The sequence below is a fragment of the Crocodylus porosus genome, unplaced genomic scaffold, assembly GCF_001723895.1.
Source record: "Crocodylus porosus isolate Cpor-Errol unplaced genomic scaffold, CroPor_comp1, whole genome shotgun sequence".
NCBI lineage: Eukaryota > Metazoa > Chordata > Crocodylia > Crocodylidae > Crocodylus > Crocodylus porosus.
In genome coordinates this window covers 7,948,797-7,974,546 of record NW_017728936.1, presented here as the reverse complement: position 1 = coordinate 7,974,546, position 25,750 = coordinate 7,948,797, and the positions used below count along the sequence as shown (strand labels likewise).

Below are 25,750 nucleotides of genomic sequence, written 5' to 3'. Positions count from 1 at the left end.
CGTTTTATTAGGCCAACCAGATATTTGCAAAAAAAGATTCTTTATCTGCAAGCTTTCAGGCACAGGTGAAGTCCTATAAACATTTCACACCTCCTCTCCAGACTCTATTGCCTCTGATACTATCTGCAAATAAAGCAGTTACTATTCTTTTAGCCAAATCAAAACCAGCAGGTATTCAACACGTCATGAATCACCTCCCGGAATCAAGTGTCACTGCTTAAGTGCTTGTAACTGGGGTAAGATAACGTTTGGGTTTGGTTTTTTGGGTTTTTTTTTTTAAATAGCTCTACTCTGGTAATTACATTGGCTTTGAAAGCCCTGGGCAACAATTTGCTTTATTACTTCTGAAGGTTAAAAATAAAAGCAAATTCTAATCTGGTCCAAGTAGCCATAGGGGAGTCAAAGTACAGACTTTTAAAGGTGCACTACGCTGGCTATGTCACGATTCAAAGGCACTGACTGACTACATCACCACTTTGTGAGGATCCCGACAGCATCTTCAGGGACCCGCCTAGAGCAGCGTCAGGCTTCCAGACTCTCTTCGACCCCTCTGTTCATCTGAATTCATTTGAAGGAGTCCAGTGGTGGTAAATCTCTGAAGGAAGCTCTCTGCTTCTACCCAAGTGAATAATGCACCTGATCCCCAGTTGTGAGCAAACACAGCAGAGGAATAATTAGGAACTACCTGACCTGAAACCCACATGCCCATTACTGTGGTATTTTTCCACCTACTTCAGGTGAAGCAGAAGATGGGCTGGACCTGAAAGGAGAGAGGAGGAGCCACCGAGCAAGATGCTTCTTTATAAAGCACCAGCAAACAGCACTCTCTCCCCACAGGCACTGGACAATGAACCTGTCCTGCCTGAAGGATGCCTAAGTGCAAGAAGGATTCCAGCTAACACTGGGTTTCCAGCTGGGAGCAGGCTACAACCTCTGCGAGCTCTTGCACCCGACAGCAGTGCCCGGGGTCTCCTAGTGATACCGCTTTTGCTTTTCACCCAAGCACTGTACCTCGGTCTACCTGCTCCTGCCTGAGAGACTCTGACTCCCCTCCATCAGGGAGGAAATAAGCTCGCAAAAATGGGAAAGGTGAGTGAGCTGTTCATTGCAACAGCTACCTTTTAACGTTTGGTTTCTTCCATTGAGCTCTGAGAATTATCATTCATTTTTCTAAATTAAAAACCTGTATGTCTGAAATGGTTTGGGGTCAGAGGAAGACAGATCCACAGCCTAGATCATTTGCTCTGGGAAGATCAATGAAGTCTCTACATAGAAATACATGTTGACCCTAAAAGTTTGAAACCCAGAAGAGAGCTCAAATTGGATGGGACAGAACAGCATGTGAGGCTAGCTTGTTCCTTCACCACGAGCTCTGGGAAGACCTAGGCAAGGTCCTGAGAAACTCAAGTCCCTCTGGGGACTTAACAGGAAACATTTTCTATAGGACAGGACAATTCAGTCTCCTTGAGACTCCTAACTCTCCCATTGTCCTGCATCTGCTAAAGTTGTCAGCTATTTCCTGTAGGTCTCCTCTCCTTGTGGAGACCTGAACAGCTGAGCAGATTATTTTTTGGGTGGGATAAGAAAAGCAAGGGAAAGGGAAAGGAGAGGAAAGAAGGAAAGTCCAGCAGATAACCCCAGCTTGCATATCTTGGGCAAAGCAGCATAAAGGAAAGAGAAGAGGTGGCCTTTGTCTGGGATGTGCACGTAACCAAATTGAAATGCACTGGAAGCAGGCGTTCTGGGGATTCAGCTCCTCAAGACGCCGCCAAAGTTGCCTCTCTCCAAAAATGACCTAGAGGAGATTTTTGCACTTCTCGAACTCAAGAGCATCTAGGGGCTGAGAGCAAGTCTCATGAGTTAGCTTTTGTCTGAAAACACAAGAATGAATCTTTTCTAAACCTTTTCTGAGTGTTTTTATAAACCAGAAACCCCATTGTTTGAGTTCTTTTGTGTTGGTGGGGGGTTTTTTGGGGGGTGGGGAAGGGGTTATTATTTAAAATGTTTAGCTTTAATTCAGTCTGTTGAATGTTTATGTATACCAGGCGGGGACAAATGTACTGTAACATGTACCAGTACATGCGTACATTAGACAGGCACAGAGAGCATGCAAACACAGACGGGTTCTGCCCTGGCGAAGCAAGCAACTACCCTAAAGTTCAGGCAGTTAGTGTGACACCGTGCCGCTCAGGAGGTTAATCCGTAAGGAATCCAGCAAGAAATGGGGTCAGTAGATACTCTTCCAAGGAATGGCATGCAGGTCACAGGATAATTGCAAGCTGGGATGGTATGATTATAGAAGAGAAGCTGATGAATTAACAACACAGGAAGCCTGCCCTTCAATCTGGGTCACTTAAGTTAGGAGGAAGAAAGCAGTTTATCAATAAAACCAAGGCAGTGCAATGGATTGGGCAGCTTCTCTAACCTATTCAACTGGCGGGTGGCAGAGAGGTGGAGACCAAGGGGGTGCAGAGTTCAGCAGCTCCTGCTCAGTTTTGAGCTCTCCGGCAGGGAGGTGAAGCAGAGATCACTTTAGTGTCCTGCCAGGGCTGTAGTGTTTGCATACAGCTGCCCTACATACATAATCAAGGAGCGAGACAGTGTCACAAATTTTCATGGCTCCCTGGGAAGTCTTGCAATAGGAAGTGCTTTTTCAAAGTTGCCACTCTTGAAGTCACGTGAAACCTCAACTTCAGTTTAAAAAAAATCATCCAATATCAAGAAGAACACCTCCCCCTCCCTCCCTTTTATACACTTTAATTATTTTTAAAACTGGCCTCATGGTTTGTGAGCCGGGGCTCCAGCCAGCATGTCTGTCCTTTGGGCTGGGTCCTCCGGGCTGTGTGAAATACTGTCTTTCTACTGAGGTCAGTGGAGTCATAATAATTGACACCAGCCAAAGACATGCGTGTCACAGTTGCAGGTGGAGCGATTGCCAATATAGGGCAGGACCAGACACTCTGTCCTTAGGAGGGAGGGGACGGATCCAACCCACAGCTTGGCCTAAAACCGGGAAATATTGGAGTTTCTGGGTGGGAGCTACACTTCCCAGCCTTTAGTCATATTCTGCCTGTTCACACAACAATGCCCAAATCTATTCTGCTTTCTCATTTCTGTTCTAGAAAAGAGCTGACGTTTACTCCGTCGAGGTCTGTGGGACAACGGATTTGGAAAAGATAGACGAGGGGGATGAAAGGTACAAAGACCTGAAGGGTAACAAGGGAAAACCCAAGAAGAAAGATGAACTTAAGAAAGAACTGGAGCTGGTGAGTGTCCGGAGGGAAACCCCGATTCGTTCCTCCTGACCTCAGGGGTGCAAGACCCCACAATGCACAAACACGTTTGCCTTGTATTGGCACGTCTCATCAGAGCTGTGTTATGCCGGGGCAGCGATTGCAGCCAAATTTCTGTTCACGGTTAGCTTCCAAAGAGAAGGCAGAAAGATGGAGAAGCTGAAGCAACCCCTCTGTTTCAAAGGATGGCATCGTATCTAAAAATGAGTTTGAGGGCAATTTTTTCAGGCTCATCCCCAATGGGGGCAGTGTGACTTAGTGGATAGGCACTGAGCTGGATGGGGTTTCTACCGTGTCCCCGTCACTGGCCTACTGGGAGAGCACTTCTCCCTGTGCCTGGTTTCCTGCATGTGAAATGAGAGTAATGAGTCTTATTTCTTTTGTGAAGTGCTTTGAGGTCTGCTGAAAAAAAAGCACTGAGTGCCTGATATTGTTATTCCAGCCACCTCTGCAGGACAATGAAGACCCAGAATGAGAAATCAAAGATTTTAGTAATAAAAACACTCCCCCCCCACCCAATCCCATCCCTTCAAACATCTTTATAAACATCAGCTAACTGATTTCTCACTATTCCCTTCCCCTAGCAAGTGAGGTAATAATATAATCCTCACTGCCCTGATGACAAAACTTCGGCATTAACTGACCCAGCCAAGGGACTCAGTGTGTCAGAGCTGGGATGGGATGGGGTGGGACGAGTATATGTAAGTTGTTAGCTTCTAAAAATGTGTTCAGCACACCAGACCAGGGTGAATTTTTCAGAAGTTCCTAAGTATACTTGGAGCCTGATTTCATGTTTCAAAAGTGACTTGAAAGCACTGAAACACAGCTCTACTCTGAGATCCCCAAGTCATTTCTGATAATGACGCTTTGGCTCCTTTGACCTCAGGCTCTTTTAAACATCCCCCCCACCCCCCTGAGTCTTTCCAAAATTGAAATCAATTCCACAAAATTCCTACTGGATTTTGTGTGTATGATCCCTAGCTCCATGGTGCCATGAACCATGCGCAGGGGAGCTACTGTAATGTACATCCATAATAGTTTTGCTGTGAGAAATGAGATTTGGGAAAGGAAGAGGCAGGGATGTTAATGATCTCACTAATTCCAAGATATACGGGGATAGTTCTAGCACTTGAACGGTAAGGCTTGCCTTTCATATTCCAGATAAGGAAGGAAAGTCACACTGTGCATGGTGGCACCAGATTATGATCACAGCAGCTCGACCCACACTAATGTGGATGAAAATTATAATAAAAAACTATGACTGCATTGGCAGTCACAAACCATTGTCCCCATTTCCTCTAATAGTACATACTTAATGCTAGTGACCCATCGGTTCTTACAGACGGACAAACATGTAGGGTCCCAGTTTCGTCGTGGACCAGGTACCTGAGCATTGCAGTGGTAGCTGTCAGTCTTGCCTGGATAAGAGGACAGTGTGTCCCAGGGGCGAGGGCTGAGGCACAAGCAGAAGGTAACAGTGCCTGGCTCTTGCAGAATTAGTTATGCAGTCTAGGTCACCTGTATATTAACTCTGCTGCCCCTCCTACTTCTCTTCAGCAATGCTGTTATGGGGGTTGCAGACTAACTGCTGCAATACTTTTCTGGCTGACTATCCACTATGACATGCTTGGTTAACACAGACGCTCTTAAACCTCTGCACTGTCTTTTGGATGGTGCTCGTCTGGTCTCTGCTCTTTCTTTCTTCATGCCTATACCTGACTCTATAGATCTACAAAAGATTTAATCACGTGGACTGCGATACAATTGCAGAGAAGGGAGAAATACTTTCAAAGCATCCCCACCTCCATCCCGTCGACAAAAGGTCTGCACAGGCTGCTCCGTGGTAGAAGACTGGAGTGCATGAATCCACAAGGCACATGTAAATCCTGCAGTGCAGACTCCTCCTGTCATTTAGATGCAACAGGCACCCCCTGCACTCGGTGCCACAGAACGTCTTCATTTTGTGCCAAGCCGGCAAATCCTAAAGCATCTGAGGATTTTTAGGAGGAGCCAGTTGTCTAAATGAAGTAGAGTTATTCATCACGACTCAAATTACTGTGAAGGTTCCTTCTGTTCCCATAACAGATTTGCTGGAGGAGGATATGGAGCGGGTTGGGGGAGAAGATGAGAGGGAAATGTAAATGGAGAAGAACTTAAGCTTCAACATTTCAGTGGGGCTAATGTGTGTTGTGATGCCCGTTTTACTTTTGGCTGATTAATTAGCAGAGCTGCGCACAGGACCCAGGAGCCCTAACTTTGCACAGAGCTGCCTGGAAAATGTCAAATATTGATCAAACCAGACAAATATTTAAAAAAAAAAACCAAAAAACAATATTTTGCCTTTCCTAGCTCTCTGCTCCTAGGGTCTCATCTAAGCCAGAGTGCACACAGCCTGTCTTTGTACTTCCCATCAGTGAGTGCCTGGCAAGCATTTAAAAACAGAAGTTATGCTTTTGTGTCTTAAATGATGGTCTACAAGCATCGCAAAGGGGTGGGATTTTCCCACCTCATCTTCCATACGCATCGTCCTGCATAACTGTTCGTACATGCTTTTTGATGGGTTTTTTCCTCCTACAAGGCATAAAGCATTTGCCACTCACAGAAAGGGGATGCTGTAATGACAGCTAGACATATGGTACAAAAAGCGGAAACAATTCCAGTGTTCCTTAAACCCAGATAATCTGTTTGTTTTGGAATACAAATGTAAGAGATATTTGGCTGGGGGGACATGACCGTGGCGCCCCTTCCTGCCTGGGGCAGGGGGTCGGGCCCGATGATCTGTTTAGGTCCCTCCCGACCCTAAGCACTATGAAACTAAGACAGTCTAATCCTTTTTTTTCCCTCTCTCTTCCAGGATGACCACAGACTCAGTGTTGAAGAGCTGGAGGAAAAGTATGGCACAAGCATCACCAAAGTAAGTCTGTAAGATATGAGCAAGAAACCACCTGAGTTAAATATCCTTAGCTCATCTACAGCTGAATCCAAAGCTTGTGATATCAAAAGAAGGGTACTGATATCACCAGACTTTAGAAGAGGCTCCTCATGGTCATCACTTATGTAAATAGATAGGTTTTTGTGGGGTGTGTGCACACACCCAAAAGCAAACAAACTAGGCTCATGTATATAGAAAATGGGCAGGACTCACTAATTCACAACAGATGATGAAGGATTTTAAGACCTGGTGAGACAAAGCCTTGGCTGGGAAGATCTAGTTGGGGCTGGTCTAGATGTAACCTCCTGAGGTCCCTTCCAACCCTCATTTTCTATGACTCTAGGAAAGCAGAGAGCAGCCCAAGGGCAGTGATTCTGGTCCAAATTTGGAAATGAATATCTAGGACACTTGAAAGACATCTGGCATGATGCTTTAATGCACTGTTATAGTTTATAAAGCTTGAGCCCACCATATGGACCTTGGTTACAACTTTCCCAAAGTCTGAGGCCATTTGGACTTGGTGTTCAGAACCGGCTCCACCTCATTCCAAACAGATGGTGTCAGTAGCAGTGAGCACAGTCTGGAGCAAGAGGACTCACTTGCCAGAGGCACTTGGTTAGTGAAAACCTGTGTCCGACTGCTCTTGAGCTGCAAATTCACATCCAGGCCTGCAACCTGGTCATTGAATCTGAGCAAGAATAAACTGCCTAAAAGCAAACAAGCTAGTCTAGGCAAGCAGATCAGATGCAGGCCATCACAGCTGATTCAATTACATTAGGTCTGCTCATATTTTACCCACACACACACACCCACACCCCTCTCTCTCTAGTATCTATATCTCTCTATATGTCAATCTAGAGAGATACACACATATACATACATATATGTATACACACACACACACACACACACGTGTATACACACACACTATGCACAGTAACTTTTCTGCTCTCTAAGTTCAAGAGTAAATGCATTAATGCAGTGAAAATGTGAACAGGCTCATGGATGTTTTGAAGAAACAAGATGGGAAAGGAAAATCAAAAAAGCTTGGGACAAAAATTTAGCTAAGAACTCCAAGCCCCAGAAGCTGTTAAAATACACTGACATGAACCATGGCCCAATTGCCAAGTCCCAGGGAAAAGAGTGCTGAAGACAAAAAAGCTAGGGTCCGGGCACAGTCTGCAATTCATGTTGCAAATGCTCTTTGCCTTTGCAGGGTCTCTCCAGTGCAAGAGCGGCAGAGATTCTGGCTCGAGATGGTCCCAACGCTCTCACTCCTCCTAAAGCCACTCCTGAAATCATCAAGTTCCTTAAGCAGATGGTGGGAGGGTTTTCCATCCTCTTGTGGGTGGGAGCCCTCTTCTCCTGGGTTTCCTTCGGGATTCAGCTTGCTCAGGGCATTGATTCAGCATTTGACAATGTGAGTATTATGCCAGTCACGTGGGCTACTACATTGTCTGGGAGGCTTCTTGGGTATCTTTACTTTTGCAGTCCACTTGCCCCACTATTGAATCATTTTGATCTGTGCTGATATACTGTGCTTTGCCTATTTGTCCTAGGGTTTTATACCTCCATGCATTGCCATAGTATCAGCATGGCTAAGGAACCACAGCGAAGTCCCTAATGGCCTTCACAGAGCCTCTCACCTTCTTCGTCTTTAGGTTATACTTTCTTGGGTGAAATATTTCAAGGTTGTTAAGTTCCGATTTTGAGACACTACTTAGGCGCAAATGTAACTGCATCTTTCATGTGGGTGAGGAGGCAAATATCACAAGAACGGGCCTGCCTAACGCGTCTGATCCAGGAGCAGCCTGGCACACAGGCATCCTCATAGGAGTTCACCGTTCCTTCGGGCTCCTCAGCCTGACTTCTATACCCAAAGGTTTCCAAGAGTGCGGCTGTGTATCCATCTGCCCATGATCTCACCCAACCCAGAAAAGCTAAGATTAACCTCTAGTCTTCCATTCATGTGTTTTCACCCCTCAGTCCCTCTCCCTTAACCTCCACTCAGTTTATGAGGACTGTTAAAACCTTTGTATTTAATTTGTGGGGCTTTATTGCCTCTTGATATGAGCAAGCAAACAGTAAAACTCCTCACTTCTCTTCATTGGGCAATTAAAACATTCTAACCTTTGGTTTAAAGAACGTAGTGGATCAGTGTTTACACGGGGTTTATTCCAGTTCAGAAACTGCTGGGCACATCATCTTTCAGCTAACTGGAATCGTTTTTTTTTTGTCTGTAAGCTCTACCTTGGTGTGGTCCTAGCACTGGTTGTCATTCTTACCGGCATCTTTGCTTACTACCAAGAGGCTAAAAGTACCAACATCATGGCCAGCTTCAGCAAAATGATTCCACAGGTGAGTGGCCAATCTTTCTCTCTCTCTCTCTCTCTGTTTTGGCATGGCAAGGAATGGGGAGAGCTGGAGACTGAGTTAATGCATGAATGATATAACACTGGCTTCACTATCCCCTGCTCCTGGGGTGGGTAAAATCTTGCATAGGAAGGGAGCAAAATAAAATTCCCTTTTCACTCAATCCTGACTTTGTCCTTTCTATCCCCATGATAGAAATCAGCTCTGCATTCTGACCAAAGTAAAATTTCATCTTACTTTCTGACTCTAAATTCCATCCTCAGACCTCCCTCTTCATTGGAAATGGCCCTTCCTTCGCTTCTGTATTCCTGAGCTCCTCTGGTCTATTTTACCAGAGTAACCTAGCCCTTAAAATGACTAATGATTATGCAGAGCATTATAGGTAATGCAACAAGGCCTTTCCCAATCAGCCGGCAGCATAACATAGAGTAATTGTGCTGCCAGTCAAAATAAGTTCAATAAATAATTCATCAGATGAAAGTGGAGGAGAGCAAGGTGGTTCTTACTCCCAGTCCGGTTCCTACTCCGCAGTTCACAGCTATAATTTTTTGCATGCGACTGTATCTATGCCCATCTGTAAAATGGCAATACTTGCCTATTTTTCAAAATCCTCCAAGTCCTAAGACTAATGATGCTCTGTTGGATGCTAAAGCTTGGAAATAATAGAGAAAAAGGAACATGCTGATCTAGAACAAAAGAGATCCAGTTGGGCTGAAATTCACCCCCACCAGATCTCAACATAGGTGTCATTTAGAGCTAAAGTAATGCATGTTCATGTGCCAGCTCTCTGCATTAGGGTGTATTTTACCCATGTGAAAGACAATGCTGCTGAAAGGGAGGGCATGAAGGATATGGGTTGGCTCCTCATTCTTTTTACGCTTCTGTCCTACAGCAAGCTCTTGTCATCCGAGATGCTGAGAAAAAGGAGATTTCAGCAGAACAGCTGGTGGTGGGGGACATTGTGGAGATAAAAGGTGGAGATCGGATCCCAGCAGACATCCGGCTGATCTTTGCTCAGGGCTGTAAGGTAAAGACTAGCTTTGGGACACATGGCGAGCTTGCACCATGAGTTTCGGGGAGCTGCATAAAAAGAGAAGCTGTTCTTTCAGAGAAAGGATGGGTGAGCATTAGCAACTAAGAAAAACCTCAGGCTTTTAGGTACCTGTAATGCCTGTGCAGAGGAGCGTACAGAACAGAGGGCCCATTACATAACACCCAAGAAGCATCAAGTAAATCCTCTCTCTGCCATGGACTTTGGCAGGCGATCGCTTGATCCTGGTGCAGTGATACAAATATAGACCAAATAACTCTCTTCACAGTGTCAAAAGCAGCTTATTTGTTAGCTTTTCTTCCAGACTCACTAAGACCTGCTGACTGAGTGACAGGTATCATCCGTGAGTTAGGCTCAATTTCCACATTCATACAGGAATTTTCCCTGCCTCACTTGTTGTTAGCAAAGGCTCCATCTTTCCTGGTGACAAAACATGCAAAGTTTTCTGATTTACCATAGCCCTTCTACCACTCCTCCCAAAATGCTGCAGCCCTTTCTTGAAGCTTTACTTGGCAGTTATCCATTTCAAACTGGATACATTTTTTTTTTTTTTTTGGAACAACAGGTAGATAATTCTTCACTCACGGGAGAATCAGAACCGCAGTCCCGCTCCTGTGACTTTACCCATGAAAATCCCCTGGAGACTAAGAACATTGCATTTTACTCCACCACGTGCCTGGAAGGTATGTGCAAACAGAAAGGACCTGCATGTGTAAAAGATGCCCCCCAAAAGATGTCACTAGTTGACCATCACTGCTGGTATCTGTAAGCATCTGCAAAAAAGTGCAAGTCAAAGGAAAAAAATATATAGCTAATGACATACCAAGGAACATCCCAAGCAAGTGAAAATAAGTCCTAAGCCCTGGGATGGCATTAAGCCTTACCTGCACTTACAGCTGAGATGCATTTTTGCTAACTGATCTCACACGACATACATGCACAACAAACTGTTTGGCTCCTGCTTGCTCTTGGCAATCTTATCACTGCCCTTAGTCACAAAATCAGACCTAGTTCTATGCAATGATGTCCTTTACATGCTTCAGGACACTGCTTGTGCTGTCAGAGCAAAATGTGCTTTGGCTTTTCTGTCTTAAAATTGCTTCCTAACGGATTTGCACAGTGCCCAAAACGAAGGGGTCGTGATTGCAGACCTAGGTCTTACCGTACTACTCCCAGGGGATTGATAAATGACATCATTGCTGAAAATACATCACCATACCCTCCAGTTTTTTTAGTAGACATAACCCCTCCCTGAGCAAGGTGAGCGAGACGCTTCTCTGGTGAAAAGATTGAAAAACCTTGACAAAAATACTGGGCACGGGATGGGGTCTCCCTGAGGAATCGTACTCTTTCAGTGCTGGTAACAGCTCCTCTCCTCTTTCCAGGCACTGCCACTGGCATCGTCATCAACACTGGAGACCGTACTGTCATTGGGCGCATTGCCTCGCTAGCGTCTGGAGTAGGAAACGAGAAGACACCTATTGCTATTGAGATACAACACTTTGTCTACATGGTGGCAGGCGTGGCTATTTCTATTGGGATTCTCTTCTTCATCATTTCCGTCTCCATGCGTTACAAGATTTTGGATTCCATCATCTTTCTCATTGGCATTATTGTGGCCAACGTGCCCGAGGGACTGCTGGCCACCGTGACTGTAAGTCGACATCAGCCGTTGGCATTCTCTGGCTAACGGCACAGCTCTTCTATTGCTCGCGAACCCTTGAGGTTCATGTCCACGTGACCCTGGATATCACTTCTCTTCTCTCTGCTGCAGTTTTCCCATTTAGATATGGGGCTATTACTGCATCAAAGGTGTATGTAAATTCAATTAATTCATATTCATAAACCGTGTCGAAATCCTGACACGGAAGGCACCCCCAGAAGTGCCAAGTGTTATTAGCACTAAGATGTAAGAGTAATATTCAAATATGAAATACTATGACGAAGTTGGGCATAATATCGGGGATCATTTGCTTTGTAATTATGATCTCCTCCCAAATTGAAGGTTCTTTTATCTGGACTAACCTCTTAAGTGATGTCGTGCACTATTACTATCATATGCAAAGCAAGAAGCTTATCTAATCAATATGCGTGTTAGAGTAATTTATTTACTGACTACAGCCAAGACTGATCCAGTCACCCTCATGGTGTCAGTGAAATAATTCCAGACTTACATAAGTGTAAGCAAGATCATAATCCCTTTATGGCATGAGCAGAAAATGCATCAGAACAAGATGTGGTTGGAAAATGCTACTGAAGACATTGGAAACAAAGAGAGAAACCCCCCACCCCCCCTTTTTTTTTTTTATTTCCTCTTTTTTTCCTACAAGACTGTCAGCTTCTATTTTTGCCCTGGGAAAAAATGTCCGTTTCAATCAAAACGCTATTTTTCTTTTTTTTAAATGTACTTTGGTGGGAACATTTCAACCAACTGCCGGTCCAAAGCGCATTGATTTGATTTGTGCACAACCTCATTTTTATAATTGTACCTCATTAAAGGGAGCTGTGACCCTTCCTTTCACAGGTGAGCTTGTCCCTGACAGCAAAGAGGATGGCAAAGAAGAACTGCTTGGTGAAGAACTTGGAGGCTGTAGAAACCCTGGGTTCCACCTCCATCATCTGTTCTGACAAAACGGGGACCCTCACGCAGAACAGGATGACTGTGGCTCACCTTTGGTTCGACAATCAGATCTTCCAAGCTGATACCAGTGAAAATCAAACAAGTGAGTATAGCAGCTGGGGAAGGGCGACAAGATGGGTTAGGCATGGCTCGTGGCACACTTCACCTCCCAGCTGCCGGTCAGAGTCTATACGAGGTGGATGGTGACGACCTGCAGTCGCATTGTCCGATGGGCTCTGGGTGGCCTGTGCCAAACTACCTGGCGGGACTAGCAAAGGTCCATGCCAGGGGAAAAACAGTGCTGGGATCACTCCTCAACCAAATTCAGGGACATGACACAGCGTGGGAAAAATAAGCTTGCACTTCTGCTTTGTGACACAGCTGTTCTGTGGAGAAAAAAGACCCCAGTATGGAGAAAGTATCAGCCTCATTCATGAGCAGTAAAGTCCTTAAAACAAGAAGCTGGGAAGGTTGGGCGAAAGAGCTGTGGATTGAACAAGTCCTGTACACAAAAGTACCCAACTCTGGACCCTTTCAAAAAACATGCGGCTGTATTCCTTGCTGGGGTTGCTTGATCCCAGCTGACTTTCTGCCCATGGTTGGTGGGGGGGGGGACACTTGATCTCATGGGGTCCCTTTCAGCCCCTAATGTTTATGAAATCTATGAAGAATCAGCTATCTTCAGTAACCGGCTGCTGCTCACTTTACTTAAGCTGCCAGCACCCAGCCGACCACACTCACTTCTTTTTGTGCTTCCTTTCAGCCCAGACCTTTGATCAAAGCTCTCAGACCTGGGCAGCGCTATCCAAAATTGTAACACTTTGCAACAGGGCTGAATTCAGACCAGGCCAGGAAAACGTTCCAATAATGAAGGTACCTGCTACTTTTGTCAGCTCTTTTTGTTTCTCTTGAGGAATGAATGCCCTGCAAAGTTTTCTATTTATTTTTAAAGCCCTCTGCCATTTTAAAATGCATTGTGTTACATGCTTACCTTACCTTTACCTTGCAAGAAGGGCAAAGTGGAAACAAATGTGCACTCACTTTGCACTCTAAGTCAAAAGACAGCTGAGCCACCAGTATGGTTCTTGCCATACCGTTAACTAACCTAGAAGGAATAAGACAGTCCCACTTTATTTCCCTATGAAGTATTTGTTATAGGCAGCATTCTCTGGTGACTGGAGAGCATGGGGAATCCAGATTCCAGGAGTGTTTTTATTTGGTGCCTCAGTTTACCCCGCAGTAATCAGATACAGACCTTTCTTACCTGCAGCAGCATGATGAGTTTTCCACTAGACCCAAGAATGAACACAGATTTTCCATAGTCACTGAATGAAATGGTAACTTTGTCTTTCTTCAATAGATTGTAGTAACAATCCTAAAATGGCTCAATATCACTCCACAAAAGACAGCAACTAAAAAGCAGCAATTAAAGTCCACCGGTTCTCATAGCACAATGTGGGAAGGACGGGAATATAGTGTTTCATAATAAATGTGCATCTTCAGTTAATTTGTCGGTGCTTTGATACCAGAGTGAGAGAATGTACTTTCTAGTGTGCCCATCACAAATGCATATAGGAAGTTTCTTTCAGCGCTGCAGGAAGTGTTTTTAGTAAAACCATTATTTTATTCCCTCCATACAGAGAATCGTGGGGGGAGATGCCTCTGAAACAGCCCTGCTGAAATTTTCTGAAGTCATTTTGGGAGACGTAATGGACGTTAGATCACGGAACAAAAAAGTGGCTGAAATTCCTTTCAACTCAACTAACAAATACCAGGTGGGATTTCCTTTCTTCCTCCCCTTTTTCTTTTGTTAAACCAAAACCAATCCATAACCCTGTCCAATGCATTGGCCAAAGTATGGAGGGGTGAGTGGGAGAATACAATGTCAAACTTCATTTTAAAAGCAGAACACCAGGACCATTTATTCTGGTAAAGACTGCTAAGCAAATGGGACTTCCATTCCAAGCCATGCAAATAGCTCCAGCATGAAAGCATGAAGCATGAAATGATGAGATTTGTATTTTCCATAAACCAAACTGCCCTATTAAGGAAGTGGGGGGATGAATACAAAGCTGTACCATTTTATGGAAATAATTTGAACTTTATTAGTCATAGCCCTTGGGCTCCTGGAAAGCTGGCCCCACTTCATAACTCTGGACAACAATGAGGCCCCTCTGCGTTACGACTAAAATAAGATTATAGTGTTATTATTACACAGACATCTGGTGTATGTCATTATAGCAAGATATTTCATGCTAGCAAAGGTCGAGTTTAATGACCCGCAAAGGGATAGGGTACCATCAGGGAGGAAAAAGAGGAGAAATATTTCTCATCCCCATGTAAGATGGGCTATCTTGCAGCCAAGTCCTACTCTTGGACAAGCTGTGGGAGTTGGATCTCTGACAGGACAATTAAGCCATTGACAGGTTATGGAGGAAATGAAGTGGGGCCATGGATGCTGTTGGACTCATTCTGTGTCTGTGGCATGCAGCTATCCATTCACGAAACTGAGGACCCCAATGACAAACGCTTCCTGCTGGTGATGAAAGGAGCCCCCGAGCGGATCTTGGAGAGGTGCAGCACCATCATGATCAATGGCAAAGAAGAGCCACTGGATTCAGAGAAGGCAGAAGCTTTCCAGACAGCATATATGGAACTGGGAGGCCTGGGGGAGAGAGTGCTGGGTGAGTGACTGGGAAGCAATGCCAGTGGAGTGCAACCCAGGTGGGAAGAAGGGAACTAAAACTGGGTGAATATCAGCTACCCTGGGCTGTGCGATGATGTTATACATGCAGTGGTCCCCCTTTCACCCCTGGAATGAGAGCAGAGAGGAGAACCTCTGTCACCTACTCAGTAGTAGGAAAAAGGGCCAATCAGGATAAGCAGAGGGTTAAAAGCCGATCAGCACCGCAGTAACTTTTTCCAGGCACAACAGGAGCTCTGCCCTCTACACACTACCACCTACAAACAGTCACCAGATACATGGAGCTAAATGATACCGGTAGCCCAAACACCGACTGCATCACGTTGCCTGCTGGGGATGCAGGGGAATACTCATGCAGAGCGACACGGCAGATGAGGGGTCAAAAAAAAATCCACCAAGGAAAGGAAGACTGTTATCAAAAAGCAGAGCCCAAGTGCTCATGCAGCAGCCCGCTCTCCTCTCTCATGCAGCATCCTGCCTTTCATTCCAGGCTTCTGCCATTTGTACCTGCCCGAGGATGAGTTTCCAGACACCTACCCATTTGATACAGACTCCATGAACTTCCCCACCTCCAACCTCTGCTTCGTGGGGCTGTTGTCTATGATCGACCCCCCTCGCTCCACGGTGCCAGATGCTGTCTGCAAGTGCCGCAGTGCTGGGATCAAGGTAGGGGCCCTGCATCATCTGCACAGCAAGCGCACACAAGGGGGACGCACAATAATCCAGCCCCAAGAGTTGTCCCTGTATCGTGGTGACTTTTCACTGGATTGAGCTTAGACACATTCACTAAAGACAAGACTTAAGACTGAGAGCTTATATCACAGCTGGGGGAAGGAGGTGTAATACCTGCATCCACCTTACAGCCTGTTTTCATATGTAGGGTGGTGTAAAGAGCCTTAGCTTAAAACAAAAATCAGACCATTATCACAGCAGGTTGGAATATAAATATAATGATCCCAGTGGAACTTTGGAGACGCTCAAAATATTGTTTCAGATCCTAAAGCTTTGCATCTTGGGTTCATCCCTAGTTCATAGAGGGCTCTCTGGTGCTGGAATTATTCACCTGAGGCAGCTCAAGGAAATGGGACACCCTCCCCCCCCCATCCAGGAATAAAAAATATTGAGAAGATCAGAATGACAATTGCTACCACAGTTGAAACATTTGGAACAAAAACAATTGGAAATCTTTTCTAGTTTGTGTAACGCAGCAGCTTTCATAGCTGTGCTGCCAGCATAAGTTTAGTTCGCAGCAAATAGAAGGGAAGTTCAACTGCGTGTTAGGTAAGGGAAAAGAAATCACCATTTGTAACACCAAGGCGAGACAAAGCTTAACTCTGAACGCTGACTAAACTGGTTGCAGCTTGAAGGCTGGTAATGCCTGGTAACCAGCAGCTTCCTACACCTTAAGCAATTTAATGGGTCCCATCTTTCTGTGGCACCTTATATCACAGTATTTTAATAGCCCCTCATCTGGGGTCTAATACTGCAGTACAGATACTTAAGCAAGAGAACCCCATTGCAGAGCAGCAAGCCAAAGCAGCATCAGCCTTCCCAATCCGCTCTCAATAAAACAGCAAAACTATCATGTAGTTTAGGGTTTGGGGTCACCTGAGGACTCGGTCAGCATTGGTGAGCATCTGTATGTCTGTGAGAACCAAATCTACCTGCCCAGCAAGCTACAGGAACAAAGCAATTTCCTGGTAGCCCCAGCAATCACTTCAGTTCATCTTTGTACCTGTGCTGCCCCCAAGGCTCCTCACCCACTCTGTGTGCTTGTACTGTCCTCAGGTTATCATGGTCACAGGGGACCACCCGATCACAGCAAAAGCAATTGCCAAAAGTGTAGGCATCATTTCAGCCACCAGCGAGACAGTGGAAGATATAGCCAAGCGCCTCAATGTCCCAGTTGAGCATGTGAATAGACGGTAAGAGCACAGCAGGCACCTGCAACCCTTGAGAGACGAAACCCTTCCTTCTTCCCCTAAAACACCTTCAGCTTATTTCTACAGCACAGTTGCTTTTTGCTCTCTCTTGGTAGCTTCCCAAATGTAATACCCAACCACCCTGTCATCATTCCTACCCAGACAACCAGCTACCTGAGTTGTCCTAAATGCACTAGGAGCCTAAAGGGAGTAGTTATACAGATGGGCTTTGCCCATCACTAACATTTATGATTCTTCCCCTACATTAGCATGCCCGACTCTCCTAGCCAGTGCAGGGCTGCTCCTTATAGGGCATTTTCTACTGCATTGTCTGCTCTAATGACCGATTCCTTCTCCAGGGAACTGCAATACTACTGTTGCATTCCTCTAGTCCCTTTTTATGCAACACATGCAGATGAAGCTCTCAGGCTACTAAACCAGACCCGCCTTCCTGCAGTGCTCACACCATTGAATGGGGTACACTGCACGAGCAGACAGCTCTTCCCTAAACCTTTATGCTTTAGAGTTTCACTGAGTTTTTCCCTGGCTCTTACAGGGATGCCACAGCTGCAGTTGTTAATGGGATGGAGCTTAAGGACATGACCTTGGAGCAGCTGGATGAGATCCTGAACAACCACTCGGAAATTGTCTTTGCTCGCACGTCACCCCAGCAAAAACTGATCATAGTGGAAGGCTGCCAGAGACAGGTGAGTGAAAGTGAAGGCAGCTACTTGTATCACAACAGGCTTTTGAGAGGTATCGTCCCCGTCCCCCGTGGTCAGGTACTGGCCCCAGGGGAGAGGGAGGCAGCAGGGCCCCCAGCAGCCCATCCGTTGCTGAGGTCTCCATCAAGCATGCAGAAAACTAAACCTACCTACTGCAGTGAACAGGCTCCTGTGTGTATGCGGTGGACCACAGTCTGTGGGACAGTATTCGGAGTGCTCAGCTGTGCGTTGTAGGCCTTATAGTGCTACTGGCCGATGGGGTTTCTCCTTCAGCTCCAGCAGGAGAGCTCTGTGCCTTCGGGGAGTTGCTCTCAGAGCGCTGGCTGGGCCCGTCAATGAAGGAACCCACCAGTTGGATTTAGCACCACGCTCTCACCATACCCCTGTCCCAGGCAGTCAGTCAGTCTCCCCCCTAACTTGTACATTGTGCCCACACCCGCCATCAGCAGCAGAACAGGGCACACATCCCACTAGCTGCTTTGTTATGTAATTTGTCCAGCCCATCACATTAAAACTGCTTTTAAAAACTGTGCGTTACAACCTACATAAGAGATTCATACAGAGCAGGGCTTTAATGCAGCCCTTGGTCCCATCCAAAGCCCCTACGATAGGGACTGGGGACAGTGGGCATACGTGGCACCCCGAGAGGGGCTGGCAAAGCTCCCTGAAGAACATCTTCAAGGGCTTCCTCCTGTTCTTTCATTTCTACTATGCTGTCCTTCCCCCAACATAAGCTGGGACTTGGAAGCTGCCCTACAGCCCTCCCTGAACCCTGTGAAGACATCAGGTATAGCTGCAGTCCGACCCATTCTTGTTTTTTATTTCTGTGGCTATGTCAGAGTTGAGGATCCCATTAGCCTGAGCGGCTGGGGGGTTTAATCACCAATTGCTTTCAGGGAAGCAGATAAAAATCTTTCACTTGTTCATGTTGCACCTTCAATGGCGCCTGCCGGCTCTGGGGAAATTGGTTTTGTGTTGCAGAGACAGCCATGCTCCAGGAGGATTTGTTCTTAAAAGGATCAAGAATAATAACAACGATAAAAACCCCGGTCAATTTGCTTCCCGTGGTTTGTAGCTGGAGCCCGTAAACCCTGCTGTGCATGGTGTTATTTATAGCTGGTGTCAATGTGCCAAATCCCCTAAGAGACAGGAGATTCTGTATTTATCTTAATCAATTTGCCATGTTTGCCCTTTGACTTTCTAATTCTACCCAAAATGCTCCTCATTCCCACAAAGCCAGGGCTCCCTAGCAGCTCTCAGAGGACACCGGGGTAAATCTCAAGAAATGCTCCTGGAGAAGGTCACAGAGACGGTAATTCAGGGAAGCGGTGCCTTTCCTTGCTTTCAAGGGGAGGCAAGAAGGAAGAAAAGAAGGAGCATCACCAACTGATCAGGCACCTAAAGCAGCACCAAACCTACCATCCTTGGAGGAGAGAATGAGGCACATTGTGCCCCGAATCTCTCTTTGCCCCAAAGGATGGGCGCTGGTGTCTTCAGGCAGGGATGAGGTGTCAGCCCACAAGGCATCGCAGGCAAAATGTAATATTGCCACTACCTATATTTCACCTTGATAGCGGGAGGGTTTATGTCCTCAGGTCAGGACAGTCGCATGAAAAACACAGCTGAAGAGAGAGCCAGAGTTGCTACTGCCTCCGACAGAAGTTAGATCCAGAGGATTTAGAGGCAGGGACTGGTGGAGGATTTTCCTCCGATCGCTCAGTGACCTGAATCCTCTCGTTTGCTCCAGAACGCTGTTGTTGCAGTGACGGGGGATGGAGTCAATGACTCGCCGGCACTGAAAAAGGCAGATATTGGAATCGCCATGGGTATCGCTGGCTCCGACGCAGCTAAAAATGCAGCTGACATGGTCCTGCTCGATGATAACTTTGCTTCTATTGTCACAGGAGTAGAGGAAGGTAACAACAAGGCTCACTACTTCATCTTCTAACAATGTGCTGCAAGCCCCTCCTCTCCTTATTGATACTTGATTTCGTGTCTAGTTTACTCGCATTTGCACACACCACTTGTTGCACTGGTTCTTGCGAGCTGGGTGACTGCAGGTTCAGTTCAGAACGACTGTACGTGCAGTTCCATGCATATACAAGCTGCTTTCAATTAATTTTCTCATAAAAACTGATTACATTTCCAGTCCTGCAGGCACTAGACAATCACCGTTTATTTTTCTGCAATTAACTTCTGCATGCCACTTTCTGTCTTTATGGGTTTAGAAACGCAGCAGCAATATTTTTCAAAGTCACAGACTAAAGTTTCACCTTCTGCTCAGAAAACAAGGAAGTGTCAAATCTGTTGCTTATGGTTAGGTGCTATTTATTCACTCCTATGAATTTTGTTGATCTGAATTATTGAACAAAAGCCCTTCCTAGCCCTACATGGCTTTGAACATCATGAACACACCCAGTGTATAGTTCTGCATCTGCCCCTTCAGTACTTCTTTTCTATTACTTGTTTGCATTACATCTTTGCCGTGACCCATGCTCCACTTATATACTAAACTGCAGGGCTGGCACCGTCTGATACCGGAGCCCATAGAAAAACCAAACTTTCTTCCGCCCAGAAATTCCCCCCTCTACCCCCAGTAAAATAGTTTCTGTTATTTTCCTTGACATTTACAATATGTCCTCCCAGTTTTCATTTTCCAAAGAATTGAAACGCTTGTCAGAAAGCTGATTTGCACCGTGACAATTTAGAATTGAGCTGAAAACACAATTTCTGGCAACAAGAAAAATGCAATGAAAGTCACCAGCCAACTCTGCTTAGCTTTTTAAAAACAAGCTTTCTTTTCCCACAGGCCGTTTGATCTTTGACAACTTGAAGAAAACAATTGCCTACACCCTGACCAAGAATATTGCTGAGCTCTGCCCCTTCCTCATCTACATCATAGCCAGCATCCCACTGCCCATTGGCACCATCACTATCCTGTTCATTGACCTGGGCACAGACATTGTAAGTTGGCTTGTCGCAGATGATAGATAAGCTAGCTCTTCTCCGCCACAGTAACTCGAGCAGACCGAATGAGCTGGCGAACAGGGCTTGGGTGCCAAGGACACTCATTTGCCTGGGCCTGAAGGAGTACTGTAGATTCAAGGTCTGGCATATTGGAGGGGGTTAGTCATCTTGTTCTGCAACTGATTGTCTAATGACAGGGGAAATGCCATCTAAAAACAGGGCAGAGGCCTAGACTGAAAGTAGCTGAACATGGAGGGGATAGAGAGAGAGGGAGAGAAATATCAAGGGACCAAAAGGATGGAAAGCAAAGGCTTTCCTACGCCATGGGCACTGACCAGTACTGCCACTCCACTTTGGTCATGCCACTCAACTAGTGCTAGCAATGCACTATTTAGGGATCATGTTTCATCAGTTCTTCCTCAAATTATTTGTTCGCTGCAGTTAAAGGACTGAATACCTGATGTACAGCTCTGACAGCCCAACCCTTCGCCAAGAGATCTGAAAGGCTCTTCTTCCCCTTTCAGCATCCAACTGTCTAGGTTGTAATAGAGTCATGGGACTTAGGCAGGGTTTCAGACCCCACACATATCTCCGTATCGTCTTTAATCAAGGACTTCACTGAAAAGAGCCTTGATTCGTTGTCTGCTAGCTAGGTAGCACATCAAATTGATCATTTTAATCCAGATGGAGACATTAGAGAGCAAAAAAAGGTAGACTGGTCTGGAAGAACCAGAGAAGCAGGCTCAGATATGCCAGTGAGGTTCTGAAAGAGCATTTCTTTTGTAGATCCCCTCCGTTGCATTGGCCTATGAAAAAGCCGAAAGCGACATTATGAACAGGAAACCTCGGAACAAGAAGAAGGACAGGCTGGTGAACCAGCAGCTTGCAGTGTACTCCTACCTGCAGATCGGTATGTTGGCTTGCTCGCCAGAATGAAAGCAACTCAGCTGGGGCTGGGAGGAGAGGGGGCTGGGGCTGGGACCTGGGGCGCCTGAGCTTCATTCATGCCCAGGTTCTTGCCCCGTTGGCTGACCCTGGGCAAACCAATTCGCCTCTGCCTCCGTGTTCCCACCTGCTAGTCCCAAATGATCAATTTGCTTGACTAAAAAGCTTCATTCATATAGGTTAAGATTTTTAATATGAGGCCTAACCTTGGCTGCAAGGCTTTCTGTGCCACCATTAACGAGTAGCATAGATTTTGTAGTTCAACCCTTAAACTCAGAAGACTTTTTAAAAGAATTGTTTCCAGCGCATGACTGAAGCTCACTCCATCTTTGCATTTTCCCTTCCCTTCTGCAGGTATTATTCAGTCCATTGGAGCCTTCCTGACCTATTTTACTGTGTATGCTGAACAGGGCTTCCTCCCCAACACATTGCTCGGAGTGCGTGTCAACTGGGAAAACAATTACATCAATGATTTTGAGGACAGCTATGGGCAAGAATGGGTAATGCTGCTTTGAAACACCGCCCAGGGCAAATGGAAGACTCGTTCACCTTCTCCTTACCCCAACAGTAAAAAGCCATGGTATTGTGCTAGGGCAGGGGGAGAAGATGATATGACCGAGCAATGAGAGCAGTTCATATGCGATGGCATCAAAATTACAGAAGGCCCCAGGACAGGCTTGAGTTGTTTTCCAGCCCAAGCCTTACCTGTCAGAGCTCCCTCTTCTAGCCGTGAATTTCTCTTTTTTTCTGCTTCAAAGTCTCATTGTTTCAATTCCATAGCCTTGGGCTTACATTAAAGGAGAAGCATTAAATAGAGCTGCACCCCTTAAGTTTTATTTTCTTTGCGACTCACCAAGTTTGGAAACCAACACTGAAATTAGGTCTTGACCACAAACACTGTTCCCCATAGAAAAGCTTATTGCCACAGTGATGACAGTAGGTTTGAGTCCCTCTATCCATAGCCATCCTCACACTAACTCCATATACAAATCACCACAGCACAGCCTGAAGCCAAGTCCATGGGGAATTTCTCCACAGCTCGTGCTCTCACATTATTCCTTTCACCAACAGCTAATGGAGGCACAAGCCAGACTCTGATTTATGCTTGTATAACTAAATAAGACTGTCTGTGCTTTGCAGCCCTTTCTAGGGCACGAGTACTTACAATCTAGTACCAGAGCTATAGCTGATGCATGTCCCCATTCCTTTGCAGACTAAGTACCAGCGGACATACCTACAATGGAGTGGCTACACTGCCTTTTTTGTCAGCATCACAATTGAGCAAGTGGCCGATTTGATCATCAGAAAAACCCGAAGGAACTCGATTTTCCAGCAGGGTCTTTTCAGGTGAGTTGTGCAAGCTTTCGGGTCAGTGGCTGTGCCCTGATGAGGGGACAGCCACTTGCTAACCTTTCCAGGCCAACCCTAATTTGGTGATGCATCCTATCCAGCCTCCATTTAATTATTGTGTGAAACTATCTTCCCTCTTCTTGATTTTACTAGTTTCCTCTCCCAATCACCGAGGCATTGTGGTTGTCATGCAGATAAACAGAGGGAAAACAGGCGGCTCAAAATTGCTCAAATTCTGAAATCCCAAGCACAAATCAACCTCTCCCCTACTTACCAAACAACTGGGAATCTTTTGATAGTTACCTCCCAAGGTCAACCCGCCTTTAAATAAAACATACAGCTGAAATTACTGAAAAACGTTGAATAATGTCATAAGAAAAAACCCAAACTTTCCCCACTACCTTGCCAGCAGAATGCTGGTATCCCTTGAAAAGTCCAGGCCTTTCGTTTGCAAGGAGCTCTCCCTTGACAAGATTCAGCAAAATGCTTAGTGTCTTTCAATTCCCAAAGATGACAAATGAATTAAGGGCATTGCACAGGGCTGAGCCCACCTCCAAGGGCTGCCACTTTCAGTCGCATGCGAGAGAATTGACTGTTTGTAGCCAGATGCTTTCCAGAACAGCCTTCCCTTCTGAAACGTTTCTTTAGCAAAGCGTCTATTCACAGCTGTCCCCTTGAGTCACAATGGGGCATATATACCAGAACTGGGAGGTATGAGGTACACTCAACGCCACCTTGATTTTATCAGTTACTAGCAGCACAGAAAACTTAACACATGAACTTCCCCCGGGGCTATGAAAATCAGTAGGATTTCCAGGCATTTACTCAGGAAGCAAGCCCATATTTACCGCCCTTGTAACAGGAACATCATCAGCCTGTTGTAGACCCTAGCGTTATACAGATAGCATAACCACCTTTTTCTCTTGGTTTTATTGCAGGAATAAAGTTATCTGGGTCGGTATATTCTCCCAGATAGCAATTGCTCTGATCCTCTGTTATGGGCTTGGAAGTGTTACTGCCTTAAACTTCACACCTCTCCGGTGAGTGCCACTTAGTGTATATCCATCTTCCACCTCTTCTTCGGGTCTCCCTAGACACACAGACATTTCCTACAACAGCAGCAGACCCTGCGTTCAGGGACATGGCTCACTGGACAGGCATAGCCCACGGATCTGCTCCAGTACACTTCCTGTGTTGCAGAGCTGCAAGCCATTTTTACAGAGTAAAATTAGTTGAGACATTTCTCAGGAAGCAAACAATTCTCCAAAACAAGAAAGGGTATTTTTCATTACATCTTTCATCAAAAAGGGTATCTTTTGGGATCAACTTTACTAGTAAGCACACAAAACTAATCTGTTTGAAGAATTGCCCAACCCTTCCAGAATGCAAGCCAATTTGGGGATGGTATAAAAACACTAACTTCTCTATATCTCGTTTGATTTTTATTAAAGCAGCTTAACATTTTGTACCCCCTCCATAGACTGCTCTACGTTTTCATGTCCTCTAGAACCAAAATACACAAGGAAGCTTGATCTGTTGTGCAGCAAACAGATTGAAATAGCCGTCTGTGGTTAGGGTGCCCCAGGAAATTCATTGTAAAGCCGGTCTTTTGGGGATATAGCAGCATTTAATAATTCAGAAAGCATAAAGAGCTAAAATGCTCCTCCAATACCACTAGAGATGAGCTTCTGGGGCTGGAGGCTCTCTAAATTTGGTTAGATGGGCTGCTGCTTCCCGATGAGGTTTTGCTCACGATTCAACTCTCTCTCCTGCTACCAGGGTTCAGTACTGGTTTGTGGCTGTGCCGTACGCTATCTTGATATGGGTCTATGATGAATTCCGCAAGTTGCTCATCAGGAGATACCCAGGAAGTAAGTACAACGCTCCCCAGCCAAAATTTCAGCATCAAGGCCTATTTTCACCACGGCTCCTGCTGCTTTTGATGCATTAATCACCTTATATTGATTATCCGCAACAAATGATTGATTTCTTGATCCTTGACAAACAATGCTGACATTTTTGGTGTTTGCCTCCTTCGCTCATAGGCTGGTGGGACAAGAACATGTATTATTGAGATGGTCGTCATTGCTGCTCTCCTTCCATGCTGGATGGGCTCCCGCAGTGTCTCAGCTGGCCTCTGCTGCTGAAAGGTCCTGCGTGCACCATACCAAGTAACTATGGTCTTCTCTGACTGATGAAGAAACAAGGACTCCAGAGGCTGAAAACCAGTCACTGAACTGTAAAACCGAGATGTGGCTGAAACCTTAAAAGCCTTCTCTGTTTTTTAATACATAGGTCTTTTTCCTGTTCAAGATCATAAAGATCAATGCAAAAAGTGGGGGGGGGGGGCACCTCTTGTACATATCTCAAGGAAACCACACATTTGTAAAAATAATATAAGGCAATGAATTGCACTAGTTTTGTTAAAACTGTTTTTGTTATTATATTTGTTGTCAGTTTGGTGCAATCGAATTGTATGCAGATCTGTGCTATGTCACCAAAGATAACTAGGCTGTATAGGCACAATTTGATAATAAAAAGGACTTTTCCCAAAAAAACCAATTGTTTGCACTGCCTTCCTCCAAACACAGACAGTGAATTGCAGGAGGGAAAGGGGCATTCACACTTGCAATAACACGGAAAACTGCTCTCAACTCCCTCCCTACTCAGATTTCCTCTCCGCCTTTCCATCTGCTGCCTGGGCAGCATGTTCCTGTCAGCCTGGATGTCATTCTTGCTCATATACTGACACCCAGAAGAAAAATTAAGGAAGAAGAGTGGCAGGAGTAGGGACATAACCAGAATATTGCAAGGGGCGAGTCCACAGTCCACATCCACAGCCTCTTAAGCTGCTTTTTGCCAGGTACA

General features: G+C 45.6%; 1 protein-coding gene across 1 annotated transcript; it reads left to right on the top strand.

Annotated features, from left to right (window-relative positions):
• The first annotated feature begins 818 nt into the window (after window positions 1–818).
• On the top strand, window positions 819–25,437 carry ATP12A (ATPase H+/K+ transporting non-gastric alpha2 subunit). The gene is made up of 23 exons (XM_019547043.1): window positions 819–1,089; window positions 3,123–3,266; window positions 6,148–6,207; window positions 7,442–7,645; window positions 8,470–8,583; window positions 9,491–9,625; window positions 10,215–10,332; window positions 11,035–11,303; window positions 12,174–12,372; window positions 13,033–13,142; window positions 13,910–14,044; window positions 14,761–14,953; window positions 15,464–15,639; window positions 16,762–16,898; window positions 17,452–17,602; window positions 19,368–19,536; window positions 20,430–20,584; window positions 21,374–21,497; window positions 21,887–22,032; window positions 22,746–22,879; window positions 23,821–23,922; window positions 24,662–24,753; window positions 24,928–25,437. Exons 1-23 carry the CDS (start codon window positions 1,081–1,083, stop codon window positions 24,954–24,956), a joined length of 3,105 nt encoding a protein of 1,034 aa, XP_019402588.1. The 5' UTR covers window positions 819–1,080; the 3' UTR covers window positions 24,957–25,437.
• The last annotated feature ends 313 nt before the right edge of the window (window positions 25,438–25,750 follow it).